General features: G+C 44.5%; 1 protein-coding gene across 1 annotated transcript in view; it reads right to left on the bottom strand.

Moving 5' to 3' along the window:
* Positions 1 to 10,565: 10,565 nt before the first annotated feature.
* SV2B (synaptic vesicle glycoprotein 2B) overlaps positions 10,566 to 19,525 on the bottom strand; it is a 72,247-nt gene continuing 63,287 nt past the window's right edge. Inside the window, exons 9-13 of the mRNA XM_081888550.1 lie at positions 17,796 to 17,960; positions 15,375 to 15,508; positions 14,063 to 14,263; positions 12,677 to 12,836; positions 10,566 to 11,592 (exon numbers count right to left, since the gene is read on the bottom strand). Of these exons, the coding sequence (XP_081744676.1) occupies positions 11,409 to 11,592; positions 12,677 to 12,836; positions 14,063 to 14,263; positions 15,375 to 15,508; positions 17,796 to 17,960 (844 nt within the window). The 3' untranslated portion in view covers positions 10,566 to 11,408. The remainder of the gene's footprint in view (positions 11,593 to 12,676; positions 12,837 to 14,062; positions 14,264 to 15,374; positions 15,509 to 17,795; positions 17,961 to 19,525) is intronic.

The following is a 19,525-nucleotide window of genomic DNA, read 5'->3' as shown; positions in this document are numbered from 1 at the left end:
CAGCATTGTAACTCATGTTGGGAAACGGATAGTTCTGTGTGACTGTGGGTGTTGGGGTGCTGAGATCACGAGTGCATTTGTTCTCCCGAGAATGCTTTTAATTATAATGATTTCAAGACCAGATTATACAATCAGCACACTTGTGTAATAAAGCTTTCCCTAGGCTAGACCTCCCTTCCGTGCATCACTACTGGATGTACTGTACGGAAGTGAGAGCTGGACCATAAAGAAGGCTGGTCGCTGAAGAATTGATGCTTTTGAATTATGGTGCTGGAGGAGACTCTTGAGAGTCCCATGGACTGCAAGAAGATCAAACATGTCCATTCTTAAGGAAATCAGCCCTGAGTGCTCACTGGAAGGACAGATCCTGAAGCTGAGACTCCAATACTTTGGCCACCTCATGAGAAGAGAAGACTCCCTGGGAAAGCCCCTCATGTTGGGAAAGATGGAGGGCACAAGGAGAAGGGGACGACAGAGGACGAGATGGCTGGATTGTGTTCTCGAAGCTACCAGCATGAGTTTGACTAAACTGAGGGAGGCGGTGGAAGACAGGAGTGCCTGGCATGCTCTGGTCCATGGGGTCACGAAGAGTCGGACACGACTCAACGACTAAACAACAACAACGAAACAGGATAGACCACTTAAGGCTGCACATTTAAAAAAATAAAAATAAATGCTGGTCATGTAAAAAAACTAACTTCTCAAGAAAAGGCCAGGCAGGGCCATTCTCCTTGATTAGCTAGTTTTCTATGTTGTGACAGTTGGTTCAAGGAAAAATAGGTATATATAGAAAGGAGAATTCCTGGATGCCAAAATCCAAGCACTCTTTGGTGGGATAACCCCAGCAGAGATTTAAAATAAAAAAAAACATAGAGCAAAGTAAAGCATGGAAATACAGGCTGTTAGAGCTTTTAAAATATGCCCTTCCAAGTTTCTTCTAAAGTCTCCCTCTTCTCCTGGTATAGAAAAAGGCAGCACATTTGGTAAGTTAAAAACTGGTTTACTTACAAACTCTCCAAAGGTCAGGTTCATGTGCTTCAGAAAGTTACACAGGCAGTAAAACTAGGCTTAGTTTCAAAGTGGTGAAAGTTCCTAAATCACTGGTATAGGGACTCAAAAGTGATTTGCGAAAGTCATGCGGTCTAAGCTTGGAGCAGCCAGATCAGACCTCCTGACACACTGAGGTTCTCAGATAGACTGGGGTTTGAACAATAGGCTTGATTACTGATTTCCTCCCAAGGCAAAGGGAAGTGACCTCGCTAAGCCTGGCAGGACAGCTCACTCTATAGTACTATGGTACTCTATGGTACCTTTGTGTACTAATTAGATGAAAGCATCTTGATTATATGAAGCTGATTATCCCACAGTGGCTGGGCATTTTATTCCCTGGGATCAGCATGCAAGACCCACTCAGCCTCCAGGCTGAAGTGATTCAGTCCAATAAACGCTTGGCAGTTTGATTTTGCAGCATCAGCTCCAGAGGTGCAAAGCTTGAATTTCCTTCTGTTCATTATGCTGAGTGCATACAGTGGTACCTCAGGTTACAGAGGCTTCAGGTTCCAGATGCTTCAGGTTACAGACTCCACTAACCCAGAAATAGTACCTTGGGTTAAGAACTTTGCTTCAGGATGAGAACAGAAATCGCGCAGTGGGAGGCCCCATTAGCTAAAGTAGTACCTCAGGTTAAGAACAGTTTCAGGTTAAGAATGGACCTCCAGAATGAATTAAGTTCTTAATCCTGGGTATCACTGTACATGGAATAAGATGGGGAGGAAATTAAGGCTGGAGGCTCATACTCTGCTGCATATACATTTCAGCTAGAGATGGGAGAATTGGTCAATTTACGTTACGTTACTCAATTCTCCACATTTGTATATCAGTTTGAATTTGTTGTTGTTTTTAAGTCCTTATGAAAATTCATCAACAATTGACTGTGGCTTTCTCCTAATAAGCACACTTTTGTATACAATCTTGTCTAATATGCACTTTTTTGTAAAGCATTTTCCCAGAATATAGTGTATTTTTGTGAGTTATTTTCATCATTATATGTATTGCTACGCACACTTTACCCCAGTATATGCAAAACTCAGAGGAATGCAAATTTAAAAGGTTCCTGCGTTCATGTATTCTTTCAGAAAAAAAGCAAATTAGGCAGCTTCACCTTTAAATGTTAAGTGAATCATACTGCTCTCCCATTCCTAGTTGCAACTCTAGGGACTGGCGTTGGGGGCATCTGTCAAGCAGCAAGGGGGAGCCGATGGAATAACTGAGGAGCAGCAGAAGGAGTAATGTAAGCGAGCGTTTAACACATTCTGCATCAATTGAAAGGTCAACCACTGGCCCCGAGCAAAACTCTTTGCAGCCTGAAATTGAAAGCAATGCGTGAGAAGCAAGTAAAGTTCGTGACAAGGGGTGGGGTGGGGGGGGGATGAAATGGCTTTCCTTATGCATCTTTACAGGGAAGAATGTCTATCTCCTGCTTAGGATCAACCTGAGCAGATTAGGGGAATAACAGAGGGCCAGTCCCTTTGGCGTGCGCCTACTGGAGTCATTTAAAGATGTGACAAATATTCTTCTCTCATCACTTGCACAATCTAGCCCTTGAGGAAAAACATATTTATTTGCAAAGCTTCATGGGGCCTTTTGTGATCAAAAGAGAGAAGAAAGATCAAAGACCCATTGATGAGCTTGATGTCCAAAGAGTCAAAGATTGGGGGGGGGGTTGCTCTTCTGCCTCCCTGAAAGATTCCCCAAGACTAATTTCCAGCTCATTTGCTCAGATGCAGATGGAGAGAAGCAGCTTCCATATTTTTTCCACTCAGCTGCTCCAAGCTGGCTGGGAGCTCTTACGATGCTCGTTTCAGAATGTCATTATTTCTAGAACTGTAAGGCTGGAAATAAGTCCAGAGTTTCCTTACAACAACAAGAACAACAACAACAACAACAACAACAACAACAACTTTATTATTTATACCCTGTCCATCTGGCTGGGTTGGCCCAGCCACTCTAGGCAGCTTCCAACACATATAAACTCACCTGATTTCCAAAACACTAGGCCCAGCTGCAAGACTAGGGAAAGTGGTGACTTGATGGATTTGCTTTCACAAGCCTAAGGTCTTCAAATGTTGCTACGATTGGACATTTATTTATTTTTTCGTTTATTTATCATGTTTAAGAAAATGGGGCTCTTAAGCCTCGGAAGATGGTGAACTCTCCTTCTTTGGAGGTTTTCAAGCAGATGTTGGATGGTCAGCCATCTGTCATGGATACTTTTAGTTGAGATTCTTGTATTTCAGAGGCTGGACTACATAACTCTCAGGGTCCCTTCCAACTCTACAGTTCTATTATTCCAAGTACTTAGCATAGTGACCAGGGTCTGTTTTCTGACATGATGTTAATAAAGCTATATTGGACAGAGAGCCAAGCCAGGATATTATGGTCCTCTCTGTGTGCTTGCAATTTAAATTAAAGTCTGCTGTGATTTAAGAGAGCCTCTGTTATTTGAAGGTCCTTGCTGTTTCTACAGAGAGGAAGAATTATTCCCATCTGTATGTCAGGTAAGAATGCTCGATGGCAGGTAATTAGTGGTGTATCATAGTATGACCATTTTACTTCCTCTTGTTTGAAAGATACCCACTGTATTTTCGCTGGGATGACCTTGGGCTGCAGCCTGCAGTGACAAGCGCCTTCTCTGCTAGAACTGTTTTTCTGAGTCTCTGGCCCATTTCCTTCAATGCTGGCTACAGCGGTGTCAAAGAATTCAAAAAATCTTGTTCGTTGAATATGTAGGTGGGGGCAGAATAAAACCGTGTGTCTCTCTTCAGAATGCTCCAAAGTTGCCTTAGCTCAGTGGCAGAGCATCTGTCCTGCATGCAAAAAGCCCCACATTTTCTCCCCAACACCTCCTGGTAAGTCTGGGAATGAAATCCCAGGAGTGTGGCTGCCAGTCAGTGTAAGCAATACTAGGCTAGATGGACCAATGTTCTGAATCAGTATAAGGCAGCTTTCTATGACTTTGGGGAAAGGCTATAGCTCATGTCTTGCAGGCACAAGGTCTTAGATTCAATCCTCAGTATCTTGAGGTACGACTGGGAGAGTTTCCCTGCATGAAACCCTGGAGAGCTGCACAATGGGAAAAGAAATGTTTCTGAACTTTTCAAGACAGGTTCTTCCCTACTTTACTTAACCTTGCTGCAGGAGGCAGGCAGCAATAGCCAGGATTTTGGCAGAGCGGTTAAAACGTTTGCCACCACCATCTTGCTCTGTTCCCTGCTGAAGAGAGAGAAGAGGTGCTGGACCATCCCTGGGGGACCCCGGACCCACACCCACCCCGATTTTCAGCAACTGGCCTTACGCTGGGCGTCTGGGTGAGTGGGGACATTAAGGGATTGTTGTATTAATGGGAATGGTTTTGGGGTTAGGGATGGGGCCTGAGTTTTTGTTTCTCTGCTAGCTGATGGCTGGGAATATTGCTTTGTTCATTGTTTGCAGTGTGTTGTTTTTGCTGTTCTGTGTGATGTATGGAACATTGATGTGATATATGACTTCCCCCTTTCCCCGAGGGTATAATGTATTTGCATTCTTTTTATTTAATGTAAGTCCCTTGGAACCCTTTGGGTGACAAGTAACTGAGAAGATCAAATAAATAAAAAGGGTGCCAAAGATTTTTTGCTCTCCTCCCACCCTTTTAGAACAAACTCTTAGAGGCTTTTCTTGCCAGCTGCCCTTTGTGGGTTTCACTGGGAGCAATGCTGCATTGTCTCTGCATCATCATGTCACTCTTGAGGTGCTCTGGGAAGAGGCGCTGGCGGGAAGTGGAGCAGAGTTCTCACTCGCCACCCCAGCTGTGCTTCCTGGGACAGCCCAGTAAAGTCAGTAGCATTCCCACTCCAGAAACTTCGAAGGAATGTTTTCCCCTTGTCAAGAAAGCATCGCAAAATCACACACCCCTAGTTCCATTGGGGAATAATGCTTTTAGGAAAGAAGTTGCCATGGTGGTGATTTCAGCCACAGCTGAACTGCTCTTACTGTCAGGAAGTTCCCCCCCCCCAAAAAAAAGTTTAGTCGGAATCTCCTTTCTTGTAACTTGAAGCCATTGGTTCGAGTCCTACCCTCCAGTCTTGTTTGTTTCTCGTTGCATTCCAAATGACGCCAGAGAAAACCATGCATGTAACCAGAGTTTCTCGGATGGATTTAAAAGAGGATTCTACAAATTTACAGGGGTGAAGGTTACAACTTCTAGCCATGATGATGACTATGTTCTACCTCCACTTTTGGAGACAGTATGCATGCCAGTCACTGGGAATTGCAAGTGAAGAGAGCTGTGGGCCTGCTTTTAGGCTTCCTATGAGGACACCTTACTTTTTTGTGTGGCAACCAGAACTGCACACAGCAGTTTGGCTGCATTGTGACAAGCAGGGAAAAGATGCATCTCTTCCTCTGCTGCAAGCTTTGCAGAGGCACCTGCCTGGCATCCATCTGAAAGGGAACTCTGGAGTCACCCTCCGTTGGGTCCAGCAGCCCCACACTTCCGTTCTGAAAGCCTTCAATCAAACACTTTTCCTCGTTCTCATAGAGAAGAGAATATCCATCCCTTGTCGCTTCTTCTCTGAGCAGTGCTTGCATCAAACCCGGGACTTGCAGCATCGTTTTGTGTGAAACCGATGCCCCCTTGTGGCTGTCGAGGCCAATGGGGCCATGTGAAATCCCATGCAGCACACAAATACTTGAAAGCACCTTACTGCTTTCAAGTTAGGCATGTAAGGAGTTGCCTTGTGTTGAGTCACATTACTCAGTCCCATCAAGCTCAGGAATACCTGCACTGACTGGCAGCAGATACCTTGAGATGCTGGAGACTGAGCCTGGGACCTTCTGTATACAAGGCATGTACTCATTGAACTTGACCTCCACCTAAGGGAATCAAAAACGGGGCCAACCCTACCATTAGGCAGAGGAAGGCAGTTGCCTCAGGCAGCAGATGCAGGGACTTTAAGGTCTCCAGGAGAGGTTGTGGTCATGGTCCCACCAAGGGAAATAGCCCACTTGGCCGGGTCTTCTTTGTGGCGCCCCCTCAAAACTCCCAGAGAGCTGTGTTAGGCCCCCACACTAGCATTATTTTGCTGCCAGCTAAAACACACACAGGATGGGGAAGCTCAGGGCTGGGAGCTTGAAGCATCCTACAGAAGCTCTCTCCAGAATATGCACATCCTCCCAACAAGACACCCTCTTCCCAGGGTACCTCCTTGACCAGCCCTGATTTGCCTCCTCTTTGAGTGTTTTTGCCTGGCTAGACTGTGACCTTGAATTCTGATCACACCTGGATGAGCAGCAGAGAGAGGTGTGTATATAAAAACAGTAGCCTACTACTATATAAAGACAAAAGTCACATTCTTTGCCCATTTTTGCTTCTGGACCCATCCAGCTCTTGCATGTTGCCCCCCACCGTTCTACCCGGACACTGAGGTCCAGCGCTGAGAGCCTTCTGGTAGTTCCCTCACTTCGAGAAGCCAAGTTACAGGGAACCAGGCAGAGGGCCTTCTCAGTAGTGGCACCCGCCCTGTGGAACGCCCTCCCACTAGATGTCAAAAAGAACAACAACCAGACTTTTAGAAGACATCTGAAGGCAGCCCTGCTTAGGGAAGCTTTTAATGTTTGATGCATTACTGTATTTTAATATTTTGTTGAAAGCCGCCCAGAGTGGCTGGGGAAGCCCAGCCAGATGGGAGGGGTATAAATAATAAATAAATCATCATCATCATCCCTGGTCCAAAACTTCAGGGAAGGGTGATCAGATCTGATGTTTTATTATCTCTGCTTCCTGAGAAGCTGTTGCTCTACCATAAAGGTAAAGGTAAAGGTACCCCTGCCCGTACGGGCCAGTCTTGACAGACTCTGGGGTTGTGCGCCCATCTCACTTAAGAGGCCAGGGGCCAGCGCTGTCCGGAGACACTTCCGGGTCACATGGCCAGTGTGACATCACTGCTCTGGCGAGCCAGAGCTGCACACGGAAACGCCGTTTACCTTCCCGCTGGTAAGCGGTCCCTATTTATCTACTTGCACCCGGAGGTGCTTTCGAACTGCTAGGTTGGCAGGCGCTGGGACCGAGCAGCGGGAGCGCACCCCGCAGCAGGGATTCGAACCGCCGACCTTTCGATCAGCAAGTCCTAGGCGCTGAGGCTTTAACCCACAGCGCCACCTGTGTCCCTTGCTCTACCATAGCTGTTACATAAAGGTTTTTAATGTTTAATTTTGCTATTAGATTGGATTGCATGCATGCCTCCTTGACTTTAGCAAGGCTGCTTTCCCTGTAAATCTGGCTTCTTGCAGTTTCTTATTAACCAGGTTGTGACACTTTGTTATCCCAACAAGAAGCTGTTAGCTCTGTATGTAAGCAGAAACCCCGCTGATCAGTTCAGAAGAGATTCTGGCTGCTGGGGTCTTCTCCAAAGCAATTGCTTTGTTTTAATAAACAGAGTCTTGGACAGATCTTTGCCCTAATCACAGCGTGAAGGCTCGTTTTTCTTCCACGCTGGGCTCCCTTGAAGGAAGGGCTAGACAAAAAAAAAATATAGCAAACCAATAAATAAAATTGAAACCCTCCAGTGGATTTCACAGCCATATATTTGTACATACAGAAGGTGCCCTCCCTTGCCCCACAACATTTAATCTTACAGATTGAAGAATGGTTCCATTTTCCAGGGACAATTAGACAAGGCTGAAGAAGAAAGCAAAGCAAAACCTTAAGAAAACAAAGTCAAGGAAATAAAATGAAACCATTTCATTCATACCAAACCCCTTCTAAAGAGTGCCTAAATGAAAAATTCTATCAAAGACACTATGCTGGTTATTATTTAGGATGGTAAGAAGGCACCATCTTACATTCCATTCTGTAGCTGCTACATGCAGCAGTGTCTCTTTTCTGCTTCGGTTTGCTTTCTGCCAAAAGCAATGTTATTTGTCTCACCATCCACTGTGGTGAAGTTACATCATTTGCACAGTTTATGTAATTAGTTATATAAGATAGGTAAATTCCATTGTCGGTATATTGCCATTTTAATGCCTTCTGGTCCTTTGCCTCAGGAAGCAAAATGTCTTGGGCTAGTTCTACTAGTGACCTACTCTATTCTGACTGGTGATATCTCTCGAAGACCTCACCCAACACTTCTTCCCAAGATCCTTTGACTGGAGATAGGCAGAGATTGCACTTGAGGTGTTCTGTATGCAAGCTACAACCTTCTGCCCAGCGAGTTCTAGGCAGAAGGTCCATTCCTGTAGACGCTACCATGGACAGCAGCCTTCCTCAACCGGGGACTCAGCTATACAGCTGCAAATAGGTTTTAAGTGTGTTTTAAGTGCATTATACAAATGTAACACTAGATGGCAATGGTTAGCTAATGGCAAATTCAATAAATACTTAAAAACGTGTGTGTTTTTTTAAAAAAAACATTTTCACAGCACTTTTTACATAAATCTATATTCAGCCTCCAGATGTTTTGGACTATACAGTGGAACCTTGGGTTACACACGCTTCAGGTTACAGACTCCGCTAACCCAGAAATAGTGCCTCGGGTTAAGAACTTTGCTTCAGGATGAGAACAGAAATCGTGCGGCATGGCAGCAGTGGGAGGCCCCATTAGCTAAAGTGGTGCTTCAGGTTAAGAACCGTTTCAGGTTAAGAACGGACCTCCGGAACGAATTAAGTATGTAACCAGAGGTACCACTGTAACTCCCACCAGCCATAACAGAACTAAAGTTTTCAGAGTGGTTTGACAATCAATCCCTCTTCCCAGGGAACTTTGGGAATTGTAGTTTCTCGGCACATTTGACATACTGCAGTTCCCAGGGTGTTCTGGGGTGAAAGTCATGGCTGTTTAAAGTGGTATGATACTGCTTTAAATGTGCAGTGCAGATGGGGCCTTGATTTGGGGCTCTCCCCCTCCCCCTTATTCCCCCCCCTTATTATTTTGGTGGGCGAGAGGAGGACACAAACCTGTTTCAGCACAGGAAAAAGGTTGGTAGCCAGAATTACTTGTGATTATGGCTTAAGAAAACTACAGATAAAATTAACCTTCAAATACACCACATTTGGTTTACATTTATTGCAATTTCATTGCATGACATGAATTTCTTCAAAGTAGTGGACACATTCAGTGGAGGTTGACAAAGGATTACAAAACAGCGTTTTCATGACAATTGATCCTTCCCCCCACCCCCACCCCCCAAAAAAGAATTTTATAATGCAGGTTCCTGGATGGTGACAACATCTATTGAATACATGTCTTCTGTACATATTATGCTATAGCCCCAGATCCCACAGCTATCAGGAGGAAGTGTCAACACAGATATGAAGGCGTCCATATAGATGCAGAGTCAGAAGAGGAAAACAAGAGAAATGCAGGTCTGCATTTGGAATCAGCCCTGTCCTTTTTTTCTCTAAGGTTGGAAAAGACAATATGGCTTTTTCTTTTTCTTTTTAACGCCAGGAAGGAAGCAACCAGGGCTTTAAAGCTCATTGAGTAGAACGAAGAAGAAAATGTGGTCCATGCAATCTGAGAATGTGCATAAATCAGCTGATTTTCAACTCTGTCTATGCCTGGAGAAGAGTTATTATGTAATGAGAGGCTAGTTTGCACTGCAGCTCTCTGAGGATGGCTCATTTTTCCTGATTATTATTATTTATTTTTAAAACACTATCATCTCCAACGAAGGAAATCCTTCGTAGCAAAGCCTCCATCCATTTTAGATGAATTAGTATAGAAGCAAAGCCTTTGTTGGGGAGAGTCTTTGGCTCCCTGTTGGGAACGGACATTTCATAAAAGCATCAAGGTGCATCGTATCTTCCATCATTTCTTCCTCAGAGTCCTCATGGCCTCATCAACAACAGCTCAAAGCAGTGCTCAGCATCCTTTAGTCTACCATCCAGCCATTCTTGATGCCAGATGCCAGTGATGTTGCTCTCTGCTTTTGCCACAAAACACGGTCCGTTCCATTCTGCAGCCAAGCTTGGATCTCTTGAGTATAAGACAGTCCTGAAACCTGAAGGTTTTTTTGATTCTTTTTTTTCTTTCAACCTTGACTGAAGGGGCAGATCCAGCCATGCCATATGACAACCTTCTGTCGAGTGCAAATCTCCAAAAAACAATTTAAATGGCTACTCCCCAAACTGTGCTTTAGAGTGTTCCAGTAAGATGGCAGTCTACATATAAGTAACTCAGACATTTATCATTTGTTAATATGGCTATAATACTGGTAGATTCCTGCAGATACCGTAATCTATACTTGATCAAATATCCCCCCCCCCAAAAGCGCTCTATTTACACTGCAGGATATGTACATATTTGGTTTCAGGAATCATAAGATGCTCAAGGAACAGAACATGAATGAAACTAGATCAAAACCAACAACAATTTATACTCTTTTAATATAGTGATGCCCCCAAACTCAACGCATTTGAAATACTGACTGGTGGCTTAAACTTGTGTTAGCCTTCCTCTCTCACAAGATCCAGTTAAAATTATTGTGGACAGTTGGAATATCTCTGTGGTTGTTGTTTTTTTGTTTTGTTCTTTTGAAAACTACTTGATGAGAATGAAATGGAAAGTGTGTGTGCAGAATCTCCTACAGATTCCCTTGCATACCTATGAGAGAGAGGTGGTGATGGCTGCTTTAGACAACTTGGAGGTCCAATGTATGAAAGGATCAGCAGCTTTCCTTGAGGAAACACAACAAGCTATGTTGGGCGTCTCAGTTTTGGTTCTCGAAATATGAGGCCGCCCTCCGCAAAATGTAAGTCAATGGCTGTTGACTCCCCAAAAGGGTAGTCTTGCCCCTGAATAAACCATCTGGTTTGTGATCTCTCTTGAGGACCAGCTACCATTGGTGAATGGGCTTCAGTTTTAAAACTATATTCATCCCCCCCCCTTTTCTTTTTGCTAATTGCCCTGAAAGCTATAGAAATGTAGACATCAAGCCATTCAGCTGAGCTCTGAGAGGGTCACTTGTGTGAGGAATGGCTCACTTCCCAGTGCCACCCGTCACAATGCACACATCTAGACAAACATGCACGATCACGAGGCAGCTTCTTCTTCTGTTACTGGTTTAGTGCCTGAGATGTTCACACACATTCAGAGGGGAAATGGGGCTTCACCCCCTAACAAGTGATAGCTTTGAAGCAATGAGCAAAGCTCAGGGTGTGCGCGTGCGGGTGCAGCCCTAGACAGGCGGGCTCCATCACCACTTCACAACAGTCCTAGAACTAAGGGGTTAACGTTATCTCAGCGGGGTGCCTCTTCCTCCCTCTCCCTCCTCAGATCTGAGGTATCGGCAGAGAAATATTGACAGGCTTTCCCCCCGATTTTCTTCTAAATGCATCTCGTCTGTTGACGTTTCCTTTGTCCCTTGTGGGCAGCTCACATCAGGACTTGGTCGCGAGTCTCTGGCAGCCTCAGGGCAAGGAGGCCTCCTGCCACCAGAGCGGAGGATGCCAGGAGGATGGGGACCACTTTGGTTATCCCAACAAAGGAGGCAAAGATAGCATTCCCGAAGATGGCCCCAATTTTGCAGAGCCCGTTGAGGATGCCAAAGGCTGTGGCTCTGTGGAGAAGGGAGAGAAAGCAAAGGGAGTTTAAAATGGGAACGGTCCAAGAGGCAGTGGTCCAGTGGTACATTTGTGAAGGGAAGGACCTCTTCATATTAACCTCCAAAGCAACACAGCCACCTAAGAAGGTTAGAAGAGTCCTGGTGGATTGGGCCAAAGGTCCATCTAGCCCAGCATCCCATTCTCACTGTGGTCAACCATATGCCCCAACAGGAAGTCTGCAGGGAGGACCTGAGAGCATCTCTCCCCACTGGTGACTCCCAGCAACATGCATTCAGAGGCATCCTGCCTCCATTAGTGGAGGTAGAACATAGCCATCATGGCTAGTAGCTATTGATAGCCTTCTCCTCCATGAATTGGCCTCTTTTATAGTCAGCCAAGTCAGCTGTAGGGATGGGTAGATGTGTCAATTTTGGCTTCTGATCAGGCTCTTATTTTCCCAATCTTAACTTCAGTTCACCACATTGGTGCATCCTTGGTTTAAATATATATATACAGTGGTACCTTGGGTTACATATGCTTCAGGTTACAGACTCCGCTAACCTAGAAATAGTACCTCGGGTTAAGAACTTTGCTTCAGGACAGAAATTGCACAACGGCGGTGCAATAGCAGCGGGAGGCCCCATTAGCTAAAGTGGTGCTTCAGGTTAAGAACAGTTTCAGGTTAAGAACGGACCTCCAGAACGAATTAAGCTCTTAATCTGAGGTACCACTGTATTTGCTTTCAAGTGGTTTTTATGATTTTTTTTGCCTGGTTTTATATTGATATGGTTTGCAGACCAGCACAGTGAATTCTTTTTGCTGAAAAAGGGCTTTTTAAAAACAATTTGGCATGCAGGAGATTAGCAAACAGAGCGCCAGATAATAACGTCCTCTCCTGGGCTGTGAAATAAGCAGTAGTGCTTCACCCCCAAACCTACTTCCGTCCCCCCAACGATGCCACTGCCAACAGCTCCAGATTTACACTGGTTTGTTCTCAAATTGTGAAGGGCCATGCTAAAAAGCTTCAGCCCCTGGAAATCTCCTTGTGTTTGTCTTCACCCTCCTTCACCCCCAAGGGAGGTTGCTGGGAAGAGTCACCTTTTATGTGTGGGGTACAGCTCCACAGTGATCACATCCAGCGCATTCCAGGCAGCAATGCTGGTACCACAAAATAGGCACTGCCAGCCAATCATGGCCGACTCACTGTTGCCAAAAAACAGGAAGAAGCAGCACACGGCAGAGATCAGCATGGAACCCCCTGCAAGAAAGAACAAAAGAGGAGGCAGGGAGAGATAAGACAAGGTTAATTATGTATTCCACTACTGCGGCCCATGTTTTGTTAGCCCCAAAATGGAAAATGAGTGAGGTCCCAACCAAAGAAAAATGGCAACTTAAACTGATGGAATATGCGCAGCTTGTAGACCTAACACACCAAATAAGAGAAGAAGAAGAACATATGTTTAAAGAAGATTGGGAAATGTTTATTGAATATATGGTGAGGGGCGATTGTGTACACTTGAAAACATTGGCAGCATTAATATAAATTCAACAGTGTAAATAAGTTTAGATGGATGTAATAATGGAATACTGAATGGTTTAAAAAGGTAAAGGTACCCCTGGCCATTAGGTCCAGTTGTGGACGACTCTGGGATTGTGCGCTGATCTCACTCTATAGGCCGAGGGAGCCAGTGTTTGTCCGCAGACAGCTTCCGGATCATGTGGTCAGCATGACTAAGCTGTTTCTGGCGAACCAGAGCAGCACACAGAAACGCCGTTTACCTTCCCGCCGGAGCGGTACCTATTTATCTACTTGCACTTTGACATGCTTTCAAACTGCTAGGTGGGCAGGAGCTGGGACCGAGCAATGGGAGCTCACCCCGTCGTTTAGAGCACAGCACCACCCACGTCCCACTGAATGGTTTAGTTTATATAAAATATGAAGGGATTTATGTTATGCAAAATGAACCATGGAAAGAAAAGAAGGGGAGTTTTTTATACTTTAAGGTTGTTTAAATGAATCTTCTGAATTGTAAAACAGAAAATTTAATAAAAAATTATAAAAAAGAGAAATAAGACAAGCTCAAATGTGAAGGAATAACACTTGATATAGGGGGTGGCCCTGGCTGTCAGCTTCCTCCTCCTCAGTCTCTGTGTTGACCCTTGCAGCACTCAGCAGGGGGGAGGAGGGTGAGCTTCTTGGCTCTGCCTGTCATTGGCTATGGCGCCACCTACTGTTGGGCTCCCTGCGTTCTGCCCTATCAGTGCCAATGTGCACCAGCCTCCACCACCCTTGGCAAATCTTGCAATGGGATGGTAAGCTCAGGTTCCTGTGCTGACACAGATTCTAAAGTGCCCTGAGGGCAAGGCACAATAAGTTTTGAGAAATTGGAATGAAGATTTTTGGCATGAGACCAACTAAACCACATGGGGGGGGGACCTTTCTGACCACTCCCACATTGACATATGTCATCCCTCCCCACTCACCAATCATCTTGATCCGACCTATTTTGTCCATCAGCAGAGCTGAGATAATGTTGCCTGGCAAGACCGAGAGGCTGCCTAAGAAGCCAACGAGGTAAACCAGGAAGTCGTTGTCCCTCTCAAAATCCATGTGGCAGCCCTTCTTCTGCTCCAAGAAGGTGGCATTCACAAACTTGCATTCGACAAATTTATGCTTGTAGAGGTCTAAGGGGGGGCGGGGAGAGAGAGAAAGATGGATGGATGGAACTCATACTAAATTCAAACATGGGGGTTACTGTGTTACTTTTCCTCTTTATAATGCTAGCAGCTCTGTCTTGGTTCCTTTTACTTTTTAAAAAAATATTTTTTATTGAATTTTACAAGAAAAGAAAAAGAAAGAGAAGGAGAAACAAAGAACAATACATAACACTGTAAGCACATTTATATTCATGTTTTCCAAAATGCAAACTAAAAAGAGAGAGAGAGAAGACAAAAGGGGGGGAAATACTTTTCACAACCAATAATATTACCAAATTCATGCTTCAAACATTAAAATATATAAATCCTAGTTAAAATATTATAAAAGACTTCCATCACATTCACTGCACGTCTCTTAGTTATCTTGCTCGCATTTATATCGGTTCCTTTTACAAGGCATTATGGAAGCGTGACTTTTTGATGGATAGACTGCCACATCACGGCAAATTTCATTTGCGAACGTCATTGGACAACGTTGCTACACTCCTACCCTTTCCATATAAGCAGGCTTCTGTTCTCCCATGATTCACCCATAAAAAGGCAGGAAAGTATGCCGGAATAAAGTACATAATTTTGTCACGTGGTGTGACGCACACTGACATGGCTGTGTCCCCTATTAGACTTTGGAGCAGATGTCTAGTGCACCATTCAGAACAACGCACAGCAGGGCCCCCAAACAACATGTGAGATTTTTTTTGAAGTAAAGTGACTTGCATTATCATTTACAAAGGGGGGCTCTTAAGATATAACACATGCCCACCTAACTTCGCAAGACCAAAGGAAGTATCTGAAATCTGAAGAATGGAAAGCCTAGTCACGCTTACTAACTTGTTCAGAAAATATTCCCCAAAGGCAGCAGCAGGACCAGATACCAAAAATCTGTTACCATTCCTGATAAACAGGGAACAATGGTGCTTAAGTTATTGTGTGTACTGCAAAAACAGACCAGATCAAAGTTATTATGATTTCTTCCCAGTCTTATCTCTTCACTTCATTCCACTTTTCTATAAATGAAAACACAGACAGAAGCCAGCAGATGCACTTTGACAACACAGAAACACACACTCTCCCGCATTACCTGTGTTAAAGAAGACAGTTTTTATAATGGTGCAGTTCTTGAAAAAGGTCTCGCTCGATGTCACATCTTCAAAGTAGCATTCCTCAAACACAGAGTCCTCAAAAGTCACATCTCGGAACTTCATTTTGATGAACCTGAAACATAGAAAATAACTCACCATCATCTTCATTTGAAGCAAGCTCCTATCCCTGAACTTTAAAAACAAAATAAAAAATAAACACACACAATTTAAGATACCAGAAGCCAAGACAGTGAGTTTGATGCAATCTAATTCAGCTTTGTTTCATATGCAAACACTTTAACTTCACTCCAAAACCATTAACAACCCATGGCTCATTAGGGGGAGGATACTTTCAGTGAACAAAAATGAGTATGTTGAAAGAAAGACTCCGTTTGGTATCTCTCTGTACCTCTGTGTGATTTCCCTCTTATTGATTATCGATTTGAGTTCCAACAGATGCCAGGATAGCTGAAACTCAAAGTCTGCCAAGAATGTAAGGCCTAACAAACTCCTCAATTGCCTTGCTGACAATTTCATTTCCCAGAAGGTTGTAAGAAGCGACAAGGGGATTGACTATCTTGCACCTGATTCTTACCAACAGGGAAGAACTTGTCAATGAGGTGGAAGTTTACTTGCTTGTACTATGAAAAATAAGAATAAAAAACTTTATTTTAAAAAAAGATGGACAACTGATGCAACCAAATATAGCCAAGATAGAGAATGTGATATTCTTTTGTTACTGCAATTAGTGAACATGGACAGAGCCTTCTTATGTGGACAGTTGCAATTTTTTAGAAGAAGAAGAAGAAGAAGAAGAAGAAGAAGAAGAAGAAGAAGAAGAATGTGCGATTTTTTTTGTCCAAGCAATTCCTCCACAATAGAATACCTTTTTCCTATGCTCTCTTCACTAAATGTACACATTTTTGCATGCACTTTTCATTAATATATGCATTTTGTCTGCATCCTTTGGTTGGCGAACTAGATTGCAAAGTTCAGAGTAGTGCAACTTTCAAAAGAGTGTTGTGTTTTGGTTTGCATACGGGTTTGGGAATTTCCACTCTGATTGATTCTCATAAAAAAAAAAATGAGAATCAAGCAAATTTCTGCACCCCCTGGTTTCAGCTGCAATATATGCCTTAATGTGATATTTCAGAAAAAAAGTAATGTGGGAACTGGCCCTCGATGTGCCTTTCCTTACATGACCACTGGATGTCAGTATGTCCAAAGGTGATTTAAAAATAATTATGGCTCCTTGAAGCACAAAGCACAAAAGTTTATCAGCATGTGTAATTTAATTCATTTAGATCATAACAGATATCCAAGTTGATTTCCCAGTATAGATGTTGAATTAACAAAAATAGTATTTTCATCAGTTGCTGCTGTTATTATGTTTATGGGTCACTCTTTATCTCATACAAGGACAAAAGCTTAAGGGCCATATTCTCTCCTACAGAACCCTTCCAGGGGCCACAGATTATCGACTGGCAGAGCCAAAGGCAAACATGGATAGCCAAGAGGCAAAAGGAGGCACAGCAATGGATATGACTCTTTCAGCAAGTGCCACTGGAGGCTAAGCCACTTGGCCAAATGAAGCACTATCCTCCCAACCTGTGCCTACTCCCACCTGCCAGCCTTCTTATGTACAACCAGCTCAGGGTAGCACTGACTATCAGTTTCCTCCTGCGAAGTCTCAGTGTTACACCTGTAGAATTCAGCAGGGAGGAGGGTGGAGGGGGAAACTAGACTTAGTGGGCTCTGCACACCATTTGCTCTGGCTCAATCTATTGCTGGGCTCACTGCCTTCCACCCTACCTGTCCTATCAGCACCAGCCTACCTGTCCTATCAGCACCAGCCACCATTACCTGGCAGCAAACCTTCTGGTCACTCCTCTCACCTGTCCCCTGGAGATATCTCTCTCTCTCTCTCTTACAAACTCTCTCTCTCTCTCTCACACACACACACACACACACAGAGAGAGAGAGAGAGAGAGAGGGGGGGGGACAGACAGAAAGTATGAATATACAAACCCCTTTCCCAAAGGATCTGGGCCTTGAAAAGCACATACAGCTGAAAGAGGAAGTGGGAAAAGTATGTCCTCCTCCTCACTTCCTCCTTCAGCTCTCTATATTTTTCCAGGGAGATAAAGTAGCCCCACACTCTGCCTCATGACTAAAGGGGCAATAAGAGGCTCAGAGTCTCTGTGGGCACCAGAGAAAAACCTCAAGGGTGCTCAAGGGAGCTCAAGGGCACCACACTGGTAATCTCTCACTGATCTCCATCATGAAGCAACTTCCATCATCTCTGGTTGTTCCAAGGTGCTGCCACAGCCAGGATCAGTGGGATAGCAGCTCCGACAGGACACGGCACATATAAGCAAACATTTGAATCTGTTTTGGTGAGGTGGGGTGTGATGGCTCACTTGTCATTGAAATATGTCCCATTCCGGTGGATTTGATTTTCCAAGGTGAAGTTGAAGGTGATATCCTTCACTGATTCCCCATTAAAGACTTTCTCGCGGGACTTATACGCTTCTTCTTGGTAGTACCGTATCATGTCAGGAAACCAGACGATAAGGCCATAGTAACTGCAAGAGGAAGAGGAGAACTGTGACACAGAGAACTGCCAACTGTTACCCATGCTTTGATAACCTCAAGGCTAGATTGCTTCAATGCGCTGTTTGTGGGGCTGCGCTTGGACCTGGCTCTGAAGCTCCAGCTGGTGCAGATTGTGGTGGCCAGATTGCTGATGGAGGCATCTGGCCAAGAATAGGTGACATCATTGTTAAAGCATCTGCACTGACTGTCCATCTACTACTGATCCAGGTTGAAGGTCTTTATATTAATACCGATAACTTAGGTCCAGGGTACCACCTGAACCCTTATCTCCCAGCTGAGGTTATCTGCAGAAGCATCATTGGTCACCCCCCAAGTTGACAAGTCTCATTTGACAACAACAAGAAACTGAGCCTCTTGTGTCATTAGCTCAGTTTTGTGGAGATTCAGCAGATGCCTTCTGTTTCAACTTTTAAACGCCTGCTGATTTTTTTTCTATTCTAGGGCTGGGTTTCTGCCTGAACCCCTGGAGAACCACTGCCAGTCTGTGTAGACAGTACTGGACAAGACAGACCAAGGGTCTGACATGATATAAGGCAGATTTCCATGTTCCTAGGTCTTTGGGTCTAAGCCTAGGTCTTCGCTGAAGAATTGATGCTTTTGAATTATGGTGCTGGAGGAGACTCTTGAGAGTCCCATGGACTGCAAGAAGATCAAACCTCTCCATTCTTAAGGAAATCAGCCCTGAGTGCTCACTGGAAGGACAGATCCTGAAGCTGAGGCTCCAGTACTTTGGCCACCTCATGAGAAGAGAAGACTCCCTGGAAAAGGCCCTGATGTTGGGAAAGATGGAGGGTACAAGGAGAAGGGGACGACAGAGGATGAGATGGTTGGACAGTGTTCTCAAAGCTACCGACATGAGTTTGGCCAAACTGCGGGAGGCAGGGGAAGACAGGAGTGCCAGGCGTGCTCTGGTCCATGGGGTCACCAAGAGTTGGACATGACTAAACAACTAAACAACAACAACAAGGTCTTTGGGGGAAAGGCTGCAGTTCAGTAGTGTGGAATATGCCCTGAATACAGAAGGTCCCAGGTTCAGTCCAGGTTCATCTTCTGGTAGGGCTCTCCTGAAACCCAGGAGAGGCACTGCCAATCAATACTCAGTATATGGCAGCTTCCTAAGTTCCTAACCTTCCCAAAAGATAATGGTGGGAAAATATAGTTTATCTCTGAAATGTTCAGGACAGGTTCCTGCTGCTCTTATTTAGCCTTGCAAATGTTACAAGGCAGCTTCCTGTATTTCTAATTTGAATGTTTGTTGCCCTGAGGAAACAGGCAAAGTCTATCAAAAGGAGCAAATATTTGTTTTGCCAAGACTGGCTAAATGTCTCAGGCAGACTTTACCCACAGGAAACTAGGCAGTTGCCTTATACCAAGTCAAACCATTGGTACTTCAAGCTCAGTATTGCCTAGACTGGCTGCTAGTGGCTTTCTAGGGTTTCAGACAGGAGTCTTTTTCAGCCTTACTAGGAGATGCTGGAGAACCTGGGAGCCTCTGCTTGTGGGATAAGCTGCAGCTTAGTGGTAGAACACCTGG

The sequence above is a fragment of the Podarcis melisellensis genome (assembly GCF_964234715.1).
Source record: "Podarcis melisellensis genome assembly, chromosome: 14".
Lineage (NCBI taxonomy): Eukaryota > Metazoa > Chordata > Lepidosauria > Squamata > Lacertidae > Podarcis > Podarcis melisellensis.
The sequence above is the reverse complement of the archived record's forward strand: the minus strand, read 5'-3'. Positions and strand labels throughout refer to the sequence as shown.